The sequence below is a fragment of the Haliaeetus albicilla genome, chromosome 14 (assembly GCF_947461875.1).
Source record: "Haliaeetus albicilla chromosome 14, bHalAlb1.1, whole genome shotgun sequence".
Lineage (NCBI taxonomy): Eukaryota > Metazoa > Chordata > Aves > Accipitriformes > Accipitridae > Haliaeetus > Haliaeetus albicilla.
This window is the reverse complement of record NC_091496.1, coordinates 15,830,850-15,849,313: the sequence shown is the minus strand read 5'-3', so window position 1 is coordinate 15,849,313 and position 18,464 is coordinate 15,830,850. Positions and strand designations below refer to the sequence as shown.

The window sequence follows — 18,464 nt, the reverse complement described above, 5'->3', positions numbered from 1 at the left end:
GTCTTACCAGTTAACAGTCCTGATTCTAGTTTTGAATGCATCAGTGTGTTCAGACAGCCATGCTAAAAGTAATTTGATTCTGAATCAAATGGGAGGGTCAGAGCCTGTGCAATGGTTTTCTAATGACACTGCATTCTCTCTAGAACTTTCTCTGACAGAAATGTGCAGCCGTAAATAAAAAGGATGGTGTGGAGGTTGCATGGGTTAGTAGGTTATAATGACCTTTGTTCTTTTTCACTTATGGTTTGTTGGGGTTTGTGCAAATTGCAGTTCAGTGATGATTGAAAATTATTAAATCAGTTGGTTTTCAGTCAGCTTGCTATTCGAGAAGAAATGCATTTACTAGAAGTGCCGCCTCTCATCATTGTTCTTGTCAATCTTACCTGAACAACTGCAGGCTGAGTGGACGTGGTAACAGACCACCCTTTCATCCTTGGATGGGGTATGTAGTAGTCAAGGTGAAAGTGTAGTTTGAATTGCTGGTGTACAAACTAAATCACTTCTCTGGGTAGAAGAAAGCTGTCAGATCCCTTGGGTAGTTACTGGCTTTTGGAAACACTAAGTTCATTTACTTCTAGCTGATACATATCTTGCAGGAATATGGGAGGATTAATTAATGTTTTAAGCAGTTTTGGAGATACAGGACACTGTTTAAGACCCAAGTATTTTTATTCCTAAAAATTAGTTTTTCTGAGTAATCATTTAAGAATTCTAATATTCTAATAGGGAAAATGCACAATCTTAACTTTGTTTTCTAGTTAAGAAGGTTATCTTTCTTTAAAAAAACAGGGTTTGTTTCTTTTGTCAGCTGCATAAAGAGTCCTTTTTAAAATGTTGCACCACTGCTGGAAATCTAGAAACTATTACACCTTGGGTATAAACTGATCAACTCAGTGTAATGAAATTCTATGCCCTGCAGTAAAACAAAAAAATCAAGGTCATTTTTAAAATCATGGTGTCATTTATTGACATCTATTGACCTGCAATGTATAATGTAGACAACATTAGAAATTTAAATGCAGTGTTCTTTTAAGAAATTTAATCTTGACTACTTTGAGAAGATGGAAAAGCTTTATTGAAAACACACTTGGAATTTGTCTTTCTTTACTGATTAATTGCACTACTGAGGATGATGTCTTTTTGTTCACAGTCTAGCATTTGGCAATTATGTTGCTATAGAAATAGTGCAAATAGATTTCCTTATTTCTGTCCCATAAGATCTTGCCGTACAAAATTGTTAAATCATTTGCATTGTTGCTTTATTGGTGGAAAAAATATTTAGGCTGTCCTTTAAATGTCTTCTGTTTTTAGAGCAACGTTCGCAAGTCCCGTATTTCTTTATGGTGGAGACTTTGATTACAAATAGAAAACACTGTATGTATTAGTATGCAAAGCCTGATTTCAGGAGCCTGCAGCAACTAGCTGCATCATAATATTCACTATATTGTTTTACATTTCAAAGAGGCTTCACAATAAAGATGTTTTTCACATTCTACTCAAAGTATCAAAATTTCTACAGGGAAAAATAAGTTGGAAGTGATTGTCATGAAGTGGGAGCCAGTTTAGAATCAGTGGGTCAGATTTATTATTTGAATGTTAGAAATAGCTATTTTAGACACACACACAAATATGATAATTCACAGATGGGAAATTATACTCATTAAGTTCTAAATTTACAGTGTGGAGGAAATAGAGACATTTGTAAAAATAAATATATGTCTTTTCAGCATCTTCTTGCATTCTTGTCTAATACTGAAAAAGGGAGGTACTTTCATTCTTATTCCTTGAATTTAGATTTAATGTCAGATACTAAATAGTCATATTAAGAACAGAGCTCAAGAGATTTCATTTCATTAATAGCAAAGTTAATTAGTAGTTCGGTATGTTTTTTAAAAATGAGGTAAGCTGTTCTGTTTTTATGTTTGAGGAGACTGTAAATCGGTTTTGCAGGCTGTGGCATTAATATTATTGTAGAGTAACAGTGAATGCAGATCTTCAAATATCTTTGCTCTCATGGTACTGGTACTCAGCCCACTATTGTTCAGTGGTTTATTAACTTACTAGTAGCTATTAGTGAAAATGGGTTATACTTTTTGAACTGTGAAATCAAGTCACTTTCATGTGAATAAGTGGGAAGGGGTTTAGCACATGGATTCTGTCAGCCTGTACTTTTCTCCATCAAAGATAATCTTGTAATCCTGCAAACAGACAACATTAATCTAAATTTCAAATCCATACAGCTGGGTAATAATGTTGCTTCACAATATTAACAAGTCTGCATACATGCTATAATACAATGCACTAAAGATATAAAGACTACTGAATAAAAAAAATTTTAATATGCCAATATACCAATAAAAGAATACTGATCTGAATCCTTTCCTTACCACCAGTCATTGCATAGAAGATGGTTAAATCTGCAGTCTCTCTCAGTTGCACTGTGTGCTGTAACAGCCCCCTTTTTGAAGTTCTGAAACTCAGCTTTTTATGAACATAAGGTTGCTCATGAATGGCCCAGCTGAATGGCCAGGCCCAGAGGGTGGTGATCAGTGGCACAAAGTCTAGCTGGGGGCCAGTAACTAGTGGTGTACCCCAGGGATCAATACGGGGTCCAGTCCTGTTTGACACCTTCATTAATGATCTGGATGATGGGGCAGGATGTCCCCTCAGCAAGTTTGCTGATGACACAAAACTGGGAGGAGTGACTGATGGTCCAGAGGGTCATGCTACCATCCAGCAGGACCTCAGCAGGCTGGAGAAATGGGCTGACAGGAACCGCATGAAGTTCAACAAGGAGAAGTGCAAAGTCCTGCACCTGGGGAGGAACAATCCCAGGCACCAGTACATGCTGGGGGCCACCCAGCTGGAAAGCAGCTTGGCAGAAAAGGACCTGGGGGTCCTGGTGGCCACCAAGTTGAACATAAGCCAGCGATGTGCCCTTGTGGCAAAGAAGGTGAAGAGTATCCTGGGCTGCAGTAAGCAGTGTATTGCCAGCAGATTGAGGAGGTGATCCTTCCCTTTATTCACCACTGGTGAGGCCACACAGGGAGCACTGTGTTGAGTTCTGGGCTCCCCAGTACAAGAGAGATGTGGGCAGACTGGAGAGAGTCCAAAAAAGGGCCACAAAGATGAAGGGACTGGAGCATCTCTCCTATGAGGAAAGGCTGAGAGAGCTGGGACTGTTCAGCCTGGAGAAGAAAAGGCTCAGGGGATCTCATCAATGTATATAAATACTTGAAGGGACGGTGCAGAGAGGACAGAGCCAGGCTATTCTCAGTGATGCCCAGTTGACAGGACCAGAGGCAACGGGCGCAAACTGAAACACAGGAGGTTCCCTCTGAACATCAGGAAACACCTTTTGCACTGTGAGTGTGACTGAGCACTGGAACAGGTTACCCAGGGAGGTTGTGGAGTCTCCATCCTTGGACATATACAAAAGCTGCCTGGACATGTTCCTGGGCAACCTAGTCTATGTGACCCTGCTCAAGCAGGAGGTTGGACCAGATGACTTCCAGAGGTCCCTCCCAACCTCAACCATTCTGTGATTCTCTTGACTTCTAGCTTAAAATCTCTGCCTAAAAGGCCAGTTAGCTGCTTTGAATTTGGCATTTACTAAAAGTAGACCTTTTCTGTCCTAGACTAGCAAAAGTGTTAAACTTTTGCCATTAGAATATTAAATTTTCACACTTATCATGCTTGTATTATTGGGGAAAGACAACAGAAAGATTTACTTAAGAGAACCTTACCTTAAAATACAGATAGCTAGTTTGTGTTCACCTAGAATGCACAAGCCTATGTTTGACTTTGCTTTCTTGAGCTGGGACAGAGAGCAGGATGAACCAGCACTGTCCAAATGTCTCCTGGCACTATCATTATTCAGTACTATCACACATTCTAGTTTTATCTAAAAAACTCTCTCTTGTAGGGAAGTTGCACAATATTACTGTCTGTGCAGAGTATTGACAATAGTAACTTTATAGTAATAGTTGAAACGCAATAGTTATACAAGGTGAATGCGTTTTTTGCTGATTGTTGATTATGGCCCTGATTCAGCAAAGCACTTAAGCACATTCTTAATTTCACATAAATAAGGTATACCATGAAAGTCAAACAGACTGCCTGCATCTGTTATTCTAATAAAGGTAAACTTTGTTGAATTATGGCTTATACTAATGATCTTTGTCCAGTTCAGTTGCACAATAAAGTTAGCCTAACTGTTGAGAAAATTCATTGCCATTTGTGGTCTAGCCTGCCGGACATTTTTTTGTCTGATTTATGTGTGTAATTTCCATGAGCAAGTATTTCCTATGTGAATAGTATGTGTGACTGAGTACTGAATTTTTAAACAGTATGAGAAAGGGTGAAATTATAGTGGATGGGCCAGACTGGAATCTGATTGTTGTGTTTTTCTATTTTACTCTACACAGATGCAAGTGGATTCCCTAGGAATAACTTTTTCAAAAGTAGCTAAGTGCTTATAGTCCATATGTCTTTCAAAAGCATCTTTCTATTCCCCTGCTTCTGGCCAGCTGTCCAGCAGGTCGGAACAGCAGAGGGTTGCCCTAGTTTATGTTACTGGGCAGTTGTTCAGTTCATTTCTGAAAGCAAAGAATTGACAAGAGGAAGACAGATGTAAACAGTCTTGCACCACCCAAGGAGTTGTGTAGGGGCTACTACATTGTTTGAGTCCCTGCTCAGCTGTATCAGTTCTGGAGAATAAAGTGGTCACTGGGCACAGGAACAGTAGCGATGGTATTTTTGATTACCAGTTTGGGTTCGTAGATTATTAGTTTATGGAAGTGTAGTTTAGGTATAGGAGCATTTTCACAGCAGATTTTTATGAAAAAATAGCCAGTTCTATGGCTGATCTTAACCTCCAAGCCATTTTGTAGTGGTGCAAATTATGATTTATGTGCAGATTTTCTCTGCTATGAGATCAAAATAAAGCTGCAAACAGATAGTACCATCAACTCCAAAATGCTGAGTTAAATGTATCTGCTTTGGGGGGAAAATTCCATTTTACCATTATAGTCCTGCAGTTGCTTGCAATTAATGTTCATAGATTTAATTCAGCTGTATTCCATGATGGGGAAAATATGTATATGTCAACCTGAATCTTGCCTGTCCTGAGTTTTAGATACCATCAATTACAGTTAAGGTTCTTTTGTTGAAGAAACATATTGCATGAAAAGAGGAAATAGCATTATATTATATGCTAAAGTGTAATAATTTCCTTCTGAGAGACTTTAAATTAGCTATGGATGTTTTATGTAGGATTTCTATGTATGCAATATGCACCTGAAACAGTTTTGCCCCAGATAACAGTACCAGACCTCTTAACTTCCAAAGGTTTATGTGTTCTCTGCGTTATTAAACACATACACTGATGGGGGGGAAATATGAGAGAATGGTGACCTTTTTCCAGTGTTGTTGGTTATGGAATAGGAAGCTGTTGGAAAATGATTGCCACAGAGCTGAAAAGATAATCGGATGCAGTTCATTACTCATCTTGTCAGCTGCTCCTGCTACAAGGGATTGTATCACAAGATGTTAATCTGCTTGTGGCTCGATTTCAAAGCAAGCATTTTTATTTTGGAGGGGGTGTGAGTAATTTAACATCTTCCAATTTTGTTTCATTTTCAGAAGCAAGAGAAATGGAAAATTCCCAATTTAAAGTCTCAGAATATTAATTGATAAAAATATTAGTACATCCTTGTGGCTTCTGTTACAAAAAATATGACGATATGCTGCAAAAAGCTATTTAATTGCAGAAGTTGTTCTTTTTAAGCTAATGATGAGGTAGTGTATTCCTTGAATAGTGGAAGTTAGTCTGCTAGCACACTTGTGTTCTGCAAGACAACAAGTATAGACACAAGACAGATTTGCACTGAAAAGAACCTCTTCTACACATTGAATCACTAATATGGATGTACCCTGTGCTCCCATACATTGTCTACCACTGAGGATATTTGGTGTAAGTGTAGAGAAGGACCAAATTCGTTACTTACACTCTACAGATGATAAGATGACAAGAATGCAATTTTAGCTAGATGACATTTTCTGAAAGTGAAGGGCCCAAAAGTGCAGTTACTTTCTGATACTGTGTGATGTTGCTTACAGTGCTATAGGAAGCATAGGGGAAGGCTTATAAACTTTCCATTACAATAAGATGAGCCAGTAGATTTGCTGTGTACATTTCAGGCAAGCAGTACTGCCTTTTCCTCTTACACCTTCATCCTGCCTATCTTCTTAAGTCCTTAAAGAAGTTATCCAGTACAAGAAGAGGGACATTCCTTTAATCTCCTGCTAAGCTGGAGGAAAACGCGCTTTTTGCTTCTCTTTTTTGTGTCATTTTCTAGTATTGATTATTGTCAAATGGAATTGCACATTATATTTTAAATAAATTATAGTTTCTGTTGTGATCTACATGCACAGATGTAACCTCTATTAGAATACATTATTTAAAAACTAAGCAGTGAGATATTTAAAAGTTCTTAAAAAATAATATATTGAGTTAATGTGCAAGCAAAAGAAATTACAGATTTAAACAAAACAAGTAAATGGTTCTGGATGCTCATGGTTGCATACGGTACTTTTTACTCCAGCAGGAGTATCTAATGCTAATGCCTTGCTGTATTCCAATTTTGGTAGCTACAATCCACCCACCTAAATGCCCCCTGGTGTACGTGTAGGCAACAGTATGCTCTAGTTCCTACCACAGATTCTTACATGGTCTTTTGTGTGCTATTAATCAGCAGCTATATTTCCCCTGCAGAGAGACTGCAGCTCAACAATGGACAAAATGAAATATCCTGTCTTACATTATAGAAGCAACCAGTAATGACTCTGTAGATAGTGTTTTTAGTTGGTCCAAAACTGGGGCATTAATAATTTTTTCCCCTAAACATTTTTGACCGAGTAGTCAATCAGTATGAAATGTTATTTGAATTTGCCACGTAGCTTTTCCCCTCTGTTTCTCCTCATACATAATACAGTTGGTTAGCCCAGAGGTGAGGGCCTTCTTCACTACAAAATTCTGTACACCATTCTGTGAGCACCATTTGCCTGGGTCAGAAGACACAAGCTATTGGTACAGCTGTGGCTACTATGCAAATGTTTACATGACTACATATGTATATATTATATATGTATATATATGGGTATATGCAAAAGTTATGTATTTTCACAAAAAACATTAAATGTCATCACATGTATGTTACTATTATTTGTCACCATGTTGAATCTGACAATTAAGATAGAAATGTTGATGTGGAGGGACTCTGTGCAAGTTTGTTTTCAAGACCCTTTAATCATTGTATTTTGTGCTGAGACTATGACAGAGGTGTAGATGGTGATTACAGTAATGAAAAAAAGTTGTTTGAAAGTGCTCTGTAAGTATTTTTCCACCTCCATTAGATTATTTAGAAATTGAATTGAGTTACCATGCTGAATAGGCAAACATTGTTCCAGGTTGGAATAGAGAACATGAAAACTAATTAATTTACTCTATAGCTGATGTGAAAGGCCATTTGTTTTATAGTAATTTTCATGTTTTAAATGTGAAACTGTGAGAAGAACTGAGTAATTTCATGTTTATGCTATAGTAATAAATCTACTAAAAACCCAAAGATATTTTTTGCAGTGCATCTTCTCAATCATTGTCTAATATTATAATTTTACTTTGCCCATTTATGAAAATCAAGTACAATTTGACAGAAAAGACAAACATAGCTATAAAATAAGTTACTTCAGTTTCTAAATCCATCAGTGTCCTCAAGCAGTCAAAAATGAGATTCTATCATGCCAGTTTATTTTAGTATTCTATGTTAATTCTCATATATTTTACAAGTATGAGTCCAACAACATAAAAGATATTCTCTGTCAATTCTTAACACATGGCCTATAAATTTTATCTTTCTTTGAATATCTTTAGAGATAAGGAGTAGGGTTGGATGGATTCCTCATCTACTCTCAGAATTTGTGAAAGCATTCTGTCTGATTATTGTTTGGGGGGGTTGTTTGTTTGTTTGTTTGTTTAATTTTTAGATATCTCAGTGTACCTTTGACTGATTTCAGGTTTTATATAAATTCTTTAAGATGAGAGTTTTAGAACTGAAACTTGAGCTTGAACTTGCAGTCTTTCAATGACCAGATCTTCAAGTGGGATGCAGTGGACCCTGTTAATGGATGACATTCTAAACACCTTCATTGCTTTGCATGTTATTGCCAATGCAAGTGAATAGAGCGCATTCTTTCTTCCTTTGTCATCTTAAGTAGTAATTCAGTTTGGAGTAGCTGGACTTTTATATTTGATAGCTAATTCCTCCTTTTTGTGGTGCTGGGCAGTGCAGAAATTGAACTGACACTTTAAAAGGGCTTGTGTTACTAACAAGAACTAGGGTTGGTTGGTTGGGGTTTTTTTTCATTTTTCTCATAGCAGAGTCACTGGCAGTGCCAAAAGGAAAGCTGAGAAAATGCATCCCTCTTTGATAGTGATTTCAGTGTTGAGCTTTTTGCTTAAACCCATCTTTAGCTATGAATGTTGTAGTTTGATTTAAAACCTTGGATGTTTCAGAGTTAACTCAGGATTGAAACAGCCAAGTGTCAGCATAAGATCCTTAGAATTGCTGACATTTGTCATCACTGCTGGCTGTTTCACTTTTTCATTCTGAGCACATTTTGCTGATTATCATTACTATAGTGACTTGGTTGAACTGGTTCATTTATACAGTAGGGTCAATACATTCCATCTATACCATGCAATGAAGAAAACCATTCTGTCCAGAGTCAGCTTCCCCTTCCCATAAAAACACTGGACAGCCTTCCAAGCATTTAACTAGTGGGCAGGACAAGGATACCCATTGTCATCTCCTGTAATTTTTTTCTACCTCAAACACACAGACAGGAAGAAAGCAAAAGAGAGAAAACAAAGTCATGCTTTAATGCTTGAGCATAAGTGCAAGATGTTGGGGGGAGTAAGGAAACAGCCTGCCATTTCTTGTATGTCTTTTTTGCAAGAATATCCTACCTTGTTTCCACTTCTGACAGCAAGCCCTGTTGACATAAGGTGGTGAAGAGTCAACTGTGAAGTTCACTGTATTTTCATGTGGTTTATGTTTTTAGAAACAAGAAACTGTTCTGTGGGAAGCAGAGCAGCATGCACTGCTTTTGGTCCCTGGTCAGTGTTTGCAAGCGTGTTGTAATGGCAGTAACAATAATTGCTGGGATATAGCCAGCATGAGAATGCCCGCGGAATGAGAAGGTCACTGCAATGCAAAGAGATTTTCTAACACAGCTCCTGAGGTGTGCTGCTTCAGTCTACACTCATGCACCTAAGAGAGCTGGGAGCATTTCTCTCAGGCTTGAAGGAAAATATTCCATTTGAGAGAAGACTGAAGCTTTAATTTTTGTATTCCTCAACATTTTTTCCTAGCTTTAAACTTGAGGAAAACCTCTCAGAATTCTTTTACTTAGTTTTATTCTCAGTGATGGTAGAACAGCTTTGACTGGAAGCATTTGCCTTGTTTAAGAATCTTTGAAAAGAGTGTTTTGAAACTTGTATTTCTTTTGTCCCTTGCTGTCAGGATCGCCAGTCTGATATTTTGTACAAATTTTGGACTGCAGTAACTCAGACACTTTCCTCTCAGTTTCAGTCAGCAACAGACTGTAAGTATTCAGTACAAATGATTTGTAATGTGTTCTATAGTTATTTTGAATCTCTCATTTCAGTAAGCCCTTTGCTCATTATCTTCTCTACTAAAACTATAGCAGCGGTTCACTCAGTGTGGGGTCTGTGAATTTAAAACTTCTTGGTTTTGTAACCAAACAGGTTGATCCTCCTAAACTATGGTTGAATTTTCAGAAAGAAATATTTTCTGCTTCATTAAGTAGTCATTATCTAATAGGAAAAACATATTTTTGCAACTGTATGTTGAGGTAAAAATGTTTGGAATGGTACATTATACTTTCCAAAGCAAATGGGTTTGCCAAATTTAAAAATAGTAATTTGATTTTAAAGAGCAAGTCTTACAGTCTTTTCTTGTTAAACACTGATTAGTTGTAAAAATCTGATTTTAGCCATTTTTTGATACCTTTATAAATAGGAGTCGAGTTTCTTCAAAATTGTATCTTGTCTAAATATAGATAAATGGCTGGTGTTCTGACTATACACAATATTCTGTACATATGTAATACATAAATAGCAGATACAATCAAGGAATATTAAATAAAAAACATGTATAAACATAAGACAGTACTATTACCAGTACATGCTAATGCAGCATGCAATTGGATCATAGGTGAGTTTGGTGCTTTCATAAATATATCTTTCATGTTTGTGTACAGTGTATAAAGTTAGTCTTTTGCACATACAGATAAAGTGCATTAGATTTGCATTTATCTTTGTGAACTCAGCTATTGCATTGGCCTTTCAAAATTTGGTCCTGTCAGGCATTATAGCAGTAATATAATTTTGAGGAACTAGCTGGTTGATTCCTGTTCAGTGGTTGCTATGTAACTAGATGATCCCAGAAGAAAATGTATTCATCTTGTGTTAAAACATATTAGTTTTACTGTTTGCCTTACGCATTACTTCAACAGCAGTATCTACATACCAGGAATCTCATATGTTCAAACCAAACATGTGCTACCTGTTTTCAGCCCTCGGTTTTAAGATTGTAAAATTGTGACATCAGTTAATAAGATCAATCAACATTTCAGAAGAAAGGGAACTCTTGCATTTTGTCAGTCTTTATAAACATAGCTTTGTGACCTAAAATATCTCTGTGTTTGATAATAAATGTGAATCCTCCAGTATAAAAAATTAGGACGTATTTGAGTTGAAAGGATAGGCTGGGTGAAATGGGGCAGATGTCTGGAACCCGAAAAACCTATGAATGAATGGAACAGTGTTAATCTCCTAATGTAATGGGAAATCCATAAAGTATGAGTGATGTTAGATCAAGATTAACATCAGTTGCTAAAACAGTTGTACATTTGTTTCATTTCCGGTTACTTGTGGCAAGCCTTTCAAGGCTGAAAGTAATGCTCATTTTTTTGCTGGCTTTGTCATTCTTTATTTGAGAAGTTTAGGAATTGCATTTTAGGTACCTTGTTTTAAGAAGTGTGTGTAAAAGCATATGCTTCCCTCATCGTATTTCTTAAGACTTTAGCTCATAGAAGTTATCTTTGTCTGTTTTAAATGGGTATCTTCAAAGTTGCACAGCCCCACACTTTTCCCCCATCAAGCTCTTGTTAGAAAATCTCTAGATTTAGAGAGTTCTAATCACGCTTTAGCCTTAAATGAATGATAATAGTAATAATTAATTTTGATACCGAACATTTCACAGCCAGGATTTATATCTTTATTATATAAAGTTTTCCATGTCCAGTCTTCCAGTTGTGGATTTTATGCTGGTGCTTTAGATACATAGCTTTGTCAACTGCATTTAATGTGATAGCTCATGCCACTTTGAAATTAATTAAAATATTACGTGATTAATATTAAAGATAAGATAACATTGTATATCATTCATTAATACAAATGCAAGGATATAGGTTGTTTATACGAATCAAAAAATTAGTTTGAGCTTAGCAACGCATATTGCTTACTGCTTTATTTTGCAGCATCTATGTTTTTGAAACAAGCTTTTGAAGGAGAATACCCTAAATTACTGAGGCTTTATAATGACTTGTGGAAGCGCCTGCAACAATATAGTCAAAATATTCAGAGGAATTTTAACACAAGTGGAACTACTGATCTCTTTGCTGAACTACAACAAATGGAAGAAGATACACAGGACATATTCATGCAAAAACCCCAAGATTATGAGTATGTATTATGAACTCTAAGGCAATAAAATGTAAAGCTTTGCACCCTGCAAGAAAAGAGAGTATTTTTAAGAACTTAGTGTTATTCAAATTGTCAGAGCGGGAAAATTTTAAAGGCTTTTTTTTCCTCTTGCAGTTATTGCTTTAATACTACTTTAGACCTTTAGGATTTTCATTAGGTTATATAATGAACAGTGTTGGATTGTCTTCTCTTTCACAAAGTCCCTGACTTTGGAACTAGTTTTATCTTTTTGTCTCTTTGGGTGAAAAAAAAGCAGAATGATGAAAATTCAGTTTTGTATGTGTTGTGATTACAGCAGTAGCTTTCTCTTAATGATATTGCAATCATTGGAATGTGACAAATGTTCAGTTTGTTATGATTCACAGTGTTTATGTTTATACATAGTAGAATAAACATGATCTGAGTGGTAGATATAAGAAAGACCAAACTGAAACAGGTTCATCAAGTCTATTAGGACTTCTAGACTTATGTAAGATAGAATGAATATTTTAGGTGAGATTTGTATTGGCTTAAATATGTTCCTGAGCAGTCAGTGGGACATGTATTGACTTCAATGGAAGCAAAGTAAAAAGTTCACCAAACTTCTGACAATGAGGTAAAATGTTTGAGAGAGCTACTGCCTACTCATTTTCACAAATAGAAATACTAAAGACTGAAGCTTATTAAAGGTAAATTTAAGGCAAGTCTGTGTATTTGAAGCTTTCTATATGCATACATATACCAGGAGATAATTTTTTTTTTTTTAATGTACAATTGAGTACAAGCTATCTGCTAATGAAATATGTGAATATAAAAAGATATTTCATTGCAGTTCTGGATATCTTGCTGATATTTTGCAGATATTTTTAGCACTGTTTGTTTCAAGAACACCTTGAATTAGGGATTCTACACCGGTCTTACAGAAAGTGCCAAGAACTGTATTGAACTACACAGGATAGCTCTCTGACTAGTTACTTGGTTCAAGTGAAAAGCAAGATGTTATACACTATTAAAATCTTTCTGAGTGCTTATGTTTAAAGAGCAGAAGAAAAAGCAGGTTCAATACTGTGAAGTTTGTATGGTCTGGAAAGGTTCAATGCTATTGTGTATTTTAAATTAAAATGTAGTAATTTTGTCTTATACCCACAGTCCAGAGAAGGCCTTGAAAGATTCACTGCAACAATATGAAGCTGCTTATTTGTCAAAATCCTTATCTCGACTCTTTGACCCCATCAATCTTGTCTTCCCTCCTGGAGGTCGGAATCCTCCTTCTTCTGATGAGCTTGACAGCATCATTAAAACTGTAGCCAGGTATGCACGTATAATACATTGCAAAATGTGATCTTTGACATGTTTTTCCTCATAAGTTGCAATTTTAGAACTGAGACTTCCTTAGCAGTAAAAGGTTGATTACTCTTTAGTTATAAAACTCATTAGTGTAAAAATTAAGTCAGGGTTTGGAATGGAATGGAATGGAATGGAATATTTCAGTTGGAAGGGACCTACAGTGATCATCTAGTCCAACTGCCTGACCAGTGAAAAAATTCTGCCTGGCCAAAAGTTAAAGCATGTTATTTAGGGGATTGTCCAAATGCCTCTTAAACACTGACAGGCATGGGACATTGACCACCTCACTAGGAAGCCTGTTCCAGTGTATGACCACCCTCTTGGTAAAGAAATGCTTCCTAACATCCACTCTAAACCTCCCCTAGCATGGCTTTGAACCACTGCCATGCATCCTATCACTGAATACCAGGGAGAAGAGCTCAGCACCTCCTTCACCACTTCCCCACCTCAGGAAGCTGTAGAGAGCAGCGCCCTTCTGCCTCCTTTTCTCCAAACTAGACAAGCCAAAGTCCTTAGCTGCTCCTCATAGGACATTCCTTCCAGCCCTTTAACCAGCTTTGTTGCCCTCCTCTGGACACATTCGAGTACCTTAACAACCTTCTTAAATTGTTTGGGGGTCCCAGAACTGCACACAGTACTCAAGGTGAGGCCACACCAATGCTGAATACAGCAGGATAATCACCTCTTTATTTTTATTTATAATTTATTATAAATTTTATTATTTATCTTCTGTATTTTGTTTTTCTGGAATAACTGAAATTTTAATTTAAGTTTTACTGTTTAAGTTTATAAAACATCAGGAAGAGAAACTTCACACATATTGTAAGTGTCTGATATCTTAACTATTCTGACTGTGTCAAACGGAGGATGATAGTTGCTTGGCTGCAAGTGATAATACCTGGTGTAAATATTCTGTTAGAGTGAAACAGCAAGATAATAGATAAAGACAACTATTCCAGGTAGAATTTGTAAAATGAGATGCTTGAATTACCAATGGTGTATTTTGCCTCATGAGGTTTTGGTAATGACTACTCTGTTTAATACAGTCTGAAAATGATGGGCAGTATTCACAGTATGTGTATGTGAGTGTGTGTGTAATATTAAATACTGACACTCTACTTGTGACTGGGAGTTGCAGATGCTCAGAACATGCCTATCGGTTTGGTTATTGATGTTATTTTGCTCCTTGCAGGGGAGAAGGGAGAATGACATGAAAATTATGACATTTCAGCTGAATTTTCCAGAGTGACCTTTAGCTAATGATGTTTGGGGCCCTGCAGAGTTCTCAGGGAAGGTTATTCCTATGTCAGGGTGCCTAGTGTCACTCCAGTTCTTGGGAGAGGTTACTCTCATCACTAGCAAAATGATGGTCCTTGTGCTTGTCTGTTTTCTGTAGAGCATTTATGAATGCAACCCCAACCAATGCAGATCTGGGGGGGTTCCATGAACAAGAAATACTGGAAGTGATTTAGAAGTCTTTTCCTTCTTCCATTTGTTCCCTGTTATTCCTTTGGGGCTTCTGTTACTATAAAGGATTGCCTAAAACATAGCTTATTAGTTGTGTCAAGCTAAGGCATCCCCTGGGTATTTCTGCAAAGCTCATGTAATTCCAGAGTTGAATGACTGTGTATTCACCTGTAATGTTTGAAGGCTGCTGCCAAGCTTGAATGTAGTTAATTGCAGTCAATATTTTTGAATGGCTTACTAATAGTAATTTCATACTGAAGTGTCATTCCTAAACTTTGCTCATTTTTACTAGAATAGGAGCACTGCACATAAAATTCCCAAACGACTTGTTAAATTGTAAACTGAGTTATGGTGCTTAGAAAGACTTGGTTGTATGTGTTACTCTCTCTAAATTGACATGCTGAGGCACATGGAAAATAGGGAGGTGATTGGTGACAGCCAGCATGGCTTCACTAAGGGCAGATCATGCCTGACAAATTTGGTGGCCTTCTACAATGGGGTTACAGTGTTGGTGGATAGGGGAAGAGGAGCAACTGACATCATCTACCTGGACTTGTGCAAAGCATTTGACACTGTCCCACACAACATCCTTGTCTCTAAATTGGAGAGACATGGATTTGACGGATGGACCACTTCCTGGATAAGGAATTGGCTGGATGATCACATTCAAAGAGTTGCAGTCAATGGCTCGATGTCCAAGTGGAGACCAGTGATGAGTGGTGTTCCTCAGAGGCCGGTTTTGGGACTGGCGCTGTTTAACATCTTTGTTGGCAACATGGACAGTGTGATTGAGTGCACCCTCAGCAAGTTTGCTGATGACACCAAGCTGTGTGGTACGGTCAGTGCGCTGGAGGGAAGGGATGCCAAGAGGGACCTTGACAGGCTTGAGAGGCGGGCCTGTGTGAACCTCATGAAGTTCAACAAGGCCAAGTGCAAGGTCGTGCACATGGGTCGAGGCAATCCCAAGAACAAATACAGGCTGGGCAGAGAATGGACTGAGAGCAGCCCTGAGGAGAAAGACTTGGGGATACTGGTGGATGAAAAGCTGGACGTGAGCTGGCACTGTGCATTTGCAGCCCAGAAAGCCAACCGTATCCTGGCCTGCATCAAAAGAACTGTGACCAGTAGGTTGAGGGAGGTGATTTTCCCCTTCTACTTTGCTCTGGTGAGACCCCACCTGGAGTACTGCATTCAGCTCTGGGACCCCCAACATAAGAAAGACATGGACCTGTTGGAGCGAGTCCAGAGGAGCCCAAACCAAGGCTGCCCAGAGACCTTGTGGATGCCCCACCTCTGGAAGTGTTCAAGACCAGGTTGGATGGGGCTTTGAGCAACCTGGTCCAGTGGAAGGTGTCCCTGCCCATGGCAGGGGGGTTGGAACTAGATGATCTTTAAGGTCCCTTCCAACCCAAACCATTCGGTGATTCTATGCCACATAACTACATATTCATAGTTAATTCTTTATCAATTAAATACAGCACTGTTTAGTTGTTAATTAAGATTTGTAATCTTCGCTTCCAGTGAGCTAAATGTGGCTGCTGTTGATCCGGACCTGAGTTTAGCTGTGGCAAAAAATGTGGCCAAGACCATTCAGCTCTACAGTGTAAAGTCTGAGCAGCTTGTAAGTAATTTTAAATTTCTAAAAAATTACGTTTTACTGTGTACAATGTTCTGGGTTTTGTAGATTTACAACATAACGGTATAGCAATCTAGACAGACAAAACCTTCGAATAGGCTTTCCATTGTATTTGGAAACATTTTCAGTTAAATTCTGCCTTCGGATAAACACAGTCTATTGATAGCAGTAAAATTTGTATGTATAACTCCAAACAGAATTTGCCATATTAATTTAATAAAATCAAAATTGTAGTTGTCGTTAAGTAAAATTAAGACAATTAGTTCAGTTTAATATTTACCAACATTTGATATTCCATCAGTTACATGATACATCATCTTTATGGCGTTAAAATCTGGACTATTAGAATATATTTTTTCACTATTTGCATCAAAATTTGCACATTTTTTCCATATATTTATTATTTGCCATATATTTAACTGACCCTTGATTTGTTTGCATTTGTCAAATGCTTCCAGCCATTTGCTCTGCACTGTTATCTAGTGTTAAACTGAATAGAGGAAGGATCCCCAAAGCCTTATCCTTTGGGTAAGGATCCCCAAAAAGCCGGTGGATAGTACAGTGAATGACATTGTCATCATATGAAAAAAGAATATTTAAGATCAACAATTTTCTTGTGAAGTCTGTTGCTGAAATTTTAATGTTTTTCTTATGAAGAGATGAAAATTAATTTTTGCAATACACAGGCCCACAAGAAATGACTAAGTACTTGTATTTGTAAACAAGATTCTCACTTAACACTAATTTTGAAAGCAAACTCAGACTCTGGTGACATTTATTTACAATATGGTTCATTTAAAGAGAGATACTTGCTGACAATTTTTTGTAACAATTGGCTACAAAACATTGCAGCAATTAAGTTAGTATGGATTCTGTTTACCTTTTAGACACCTGCTGTCTCTGAATAGATTTAAAAAAATAGAAATTCAGTAATACATACCTTGGTTACCCTGTCTGTTGGATGAATTGTATTGGAAGTTTGCAACTAGTTTATGGAAGAGGAATGTAGGTGAAGCAGTCATGGAGGCTATAAAGAATATTTAAAATTTTAAAATAAAAATATGTGTTTACATTATTTTGCTATATATTTAGAGCATAGTGCTTAAGTTGGGTCTTCCTTTAAAGACACAGAATCATGGCTTCCTAATTTCAGAGTGAAATTTTCTCATGAAAGAAATCAGGATTTTTAGTAGGTTGCGAGAGTCAGCATGAGTAAAAAATATTACACTTGTGTCTCTATTTATCATGTAGTGCAGCATCAAATAGTGGCATTCAACTGAAAAAAAAAAAAAAAAAGACATATCAGCTGTAACTGTGAAAGCACCAGGTCTGTTGTGCTCATGATCTCTGTTAGAGTTTGAATCTGGCCAGTGGCTTGTTCAAAAGTGTACCTCATTTTGTGATCAGCCAGCTGGCAGATTCTTAAGAAACCCTGAAAAAAAGGATGTGTAGAAATCAGCTGACAAGTATATGATTTGAGGCTTTGTATTAACTGACCTTAAACTAAAAGAATATAGGAGTAAAGAGGGAGTCTGAGCCCTTGAACTTCTTGAATTTGACAACAGAAAATAAAATCTGAAACTTTGAAAAACTAAGTGACAGGATTAGTCAAACTGGCAGAAAGAATATGAATGTCCTTCAAGAATATACCTGCAAACTGTAAAACAATATCAACTATGTATTGCACAGCTACTTTTTTTTTCTTTCCTTACTGATACCCATGTTGCAAAATTAAAAACTGGAAGGGCTCAAAACAGTTGCTCAAGGTATAGGTGTATAGTGCCAACTTTAAAGTACTAAAATGCTTAGCCTCCAGCTGCTTCTCCAGAAGGGCATGGCTCTCCCATTTGTCTTGTGCCATGCTTGCCAGCCCTGTGGATATAGTCTAGAACATCTTAACTCTTTTTTTATACCTATTTTTGGGCAGACAGATTGAGCCTGAAATGTGTACCATGTGTAGAACAGGAGCTATGTCAGACAGCACTGTTTCATTATGTTTTAGTGGTGTAGCCAAGAATGCAATCTTCATTCAGTCTTGCAATCCAGCCTCCAATGATAGCTTTCTAAAGCTGAGAAGGGTGACCATGTAACATTTCCGCTCAGATGCTTCATTTCTGATAGCTATAGTAGAGCAGTGCTAAGGATGGAAATTTAATTTCCTGGAGGAATTCACAATTGAGTTCT

General features: G+C 37.3%; 1 protein-coding gene across 1 annotated transcript in view; it reads left to right on the top strand.

Moving 5' to 3' along the window:
* COG5 (component of oligomeric golgi complex 5) overlaps positions 1 to 18,464 on the top strand; it is a 194,595-nt gene that overhangs the window by 133,439 nt on the left and 42,692 nt on the right. Inside the window, exons 11-14 of the mRNA XM_069801840.1 lie at positions 9,585 to 9,666; positions 11,626 to 11,830; positions 12,980 to 13,141; positions 16,166 to 16,265. Coding sequence (XP_069657941.1) covers positions 9,585 to 9,666; positions 11,626 to 11,830; positions 12,980 to 13,141; positions 16,166 to 16,265 — 549 coding nt within the window. The remainder of the gene's footprint in view (positions 1 to 9,584; positions 9,667 to 11,625; positions 11,831 to 12,979; positions 13,142 to 16,165; positions 16,266 to 18,464) is intronic.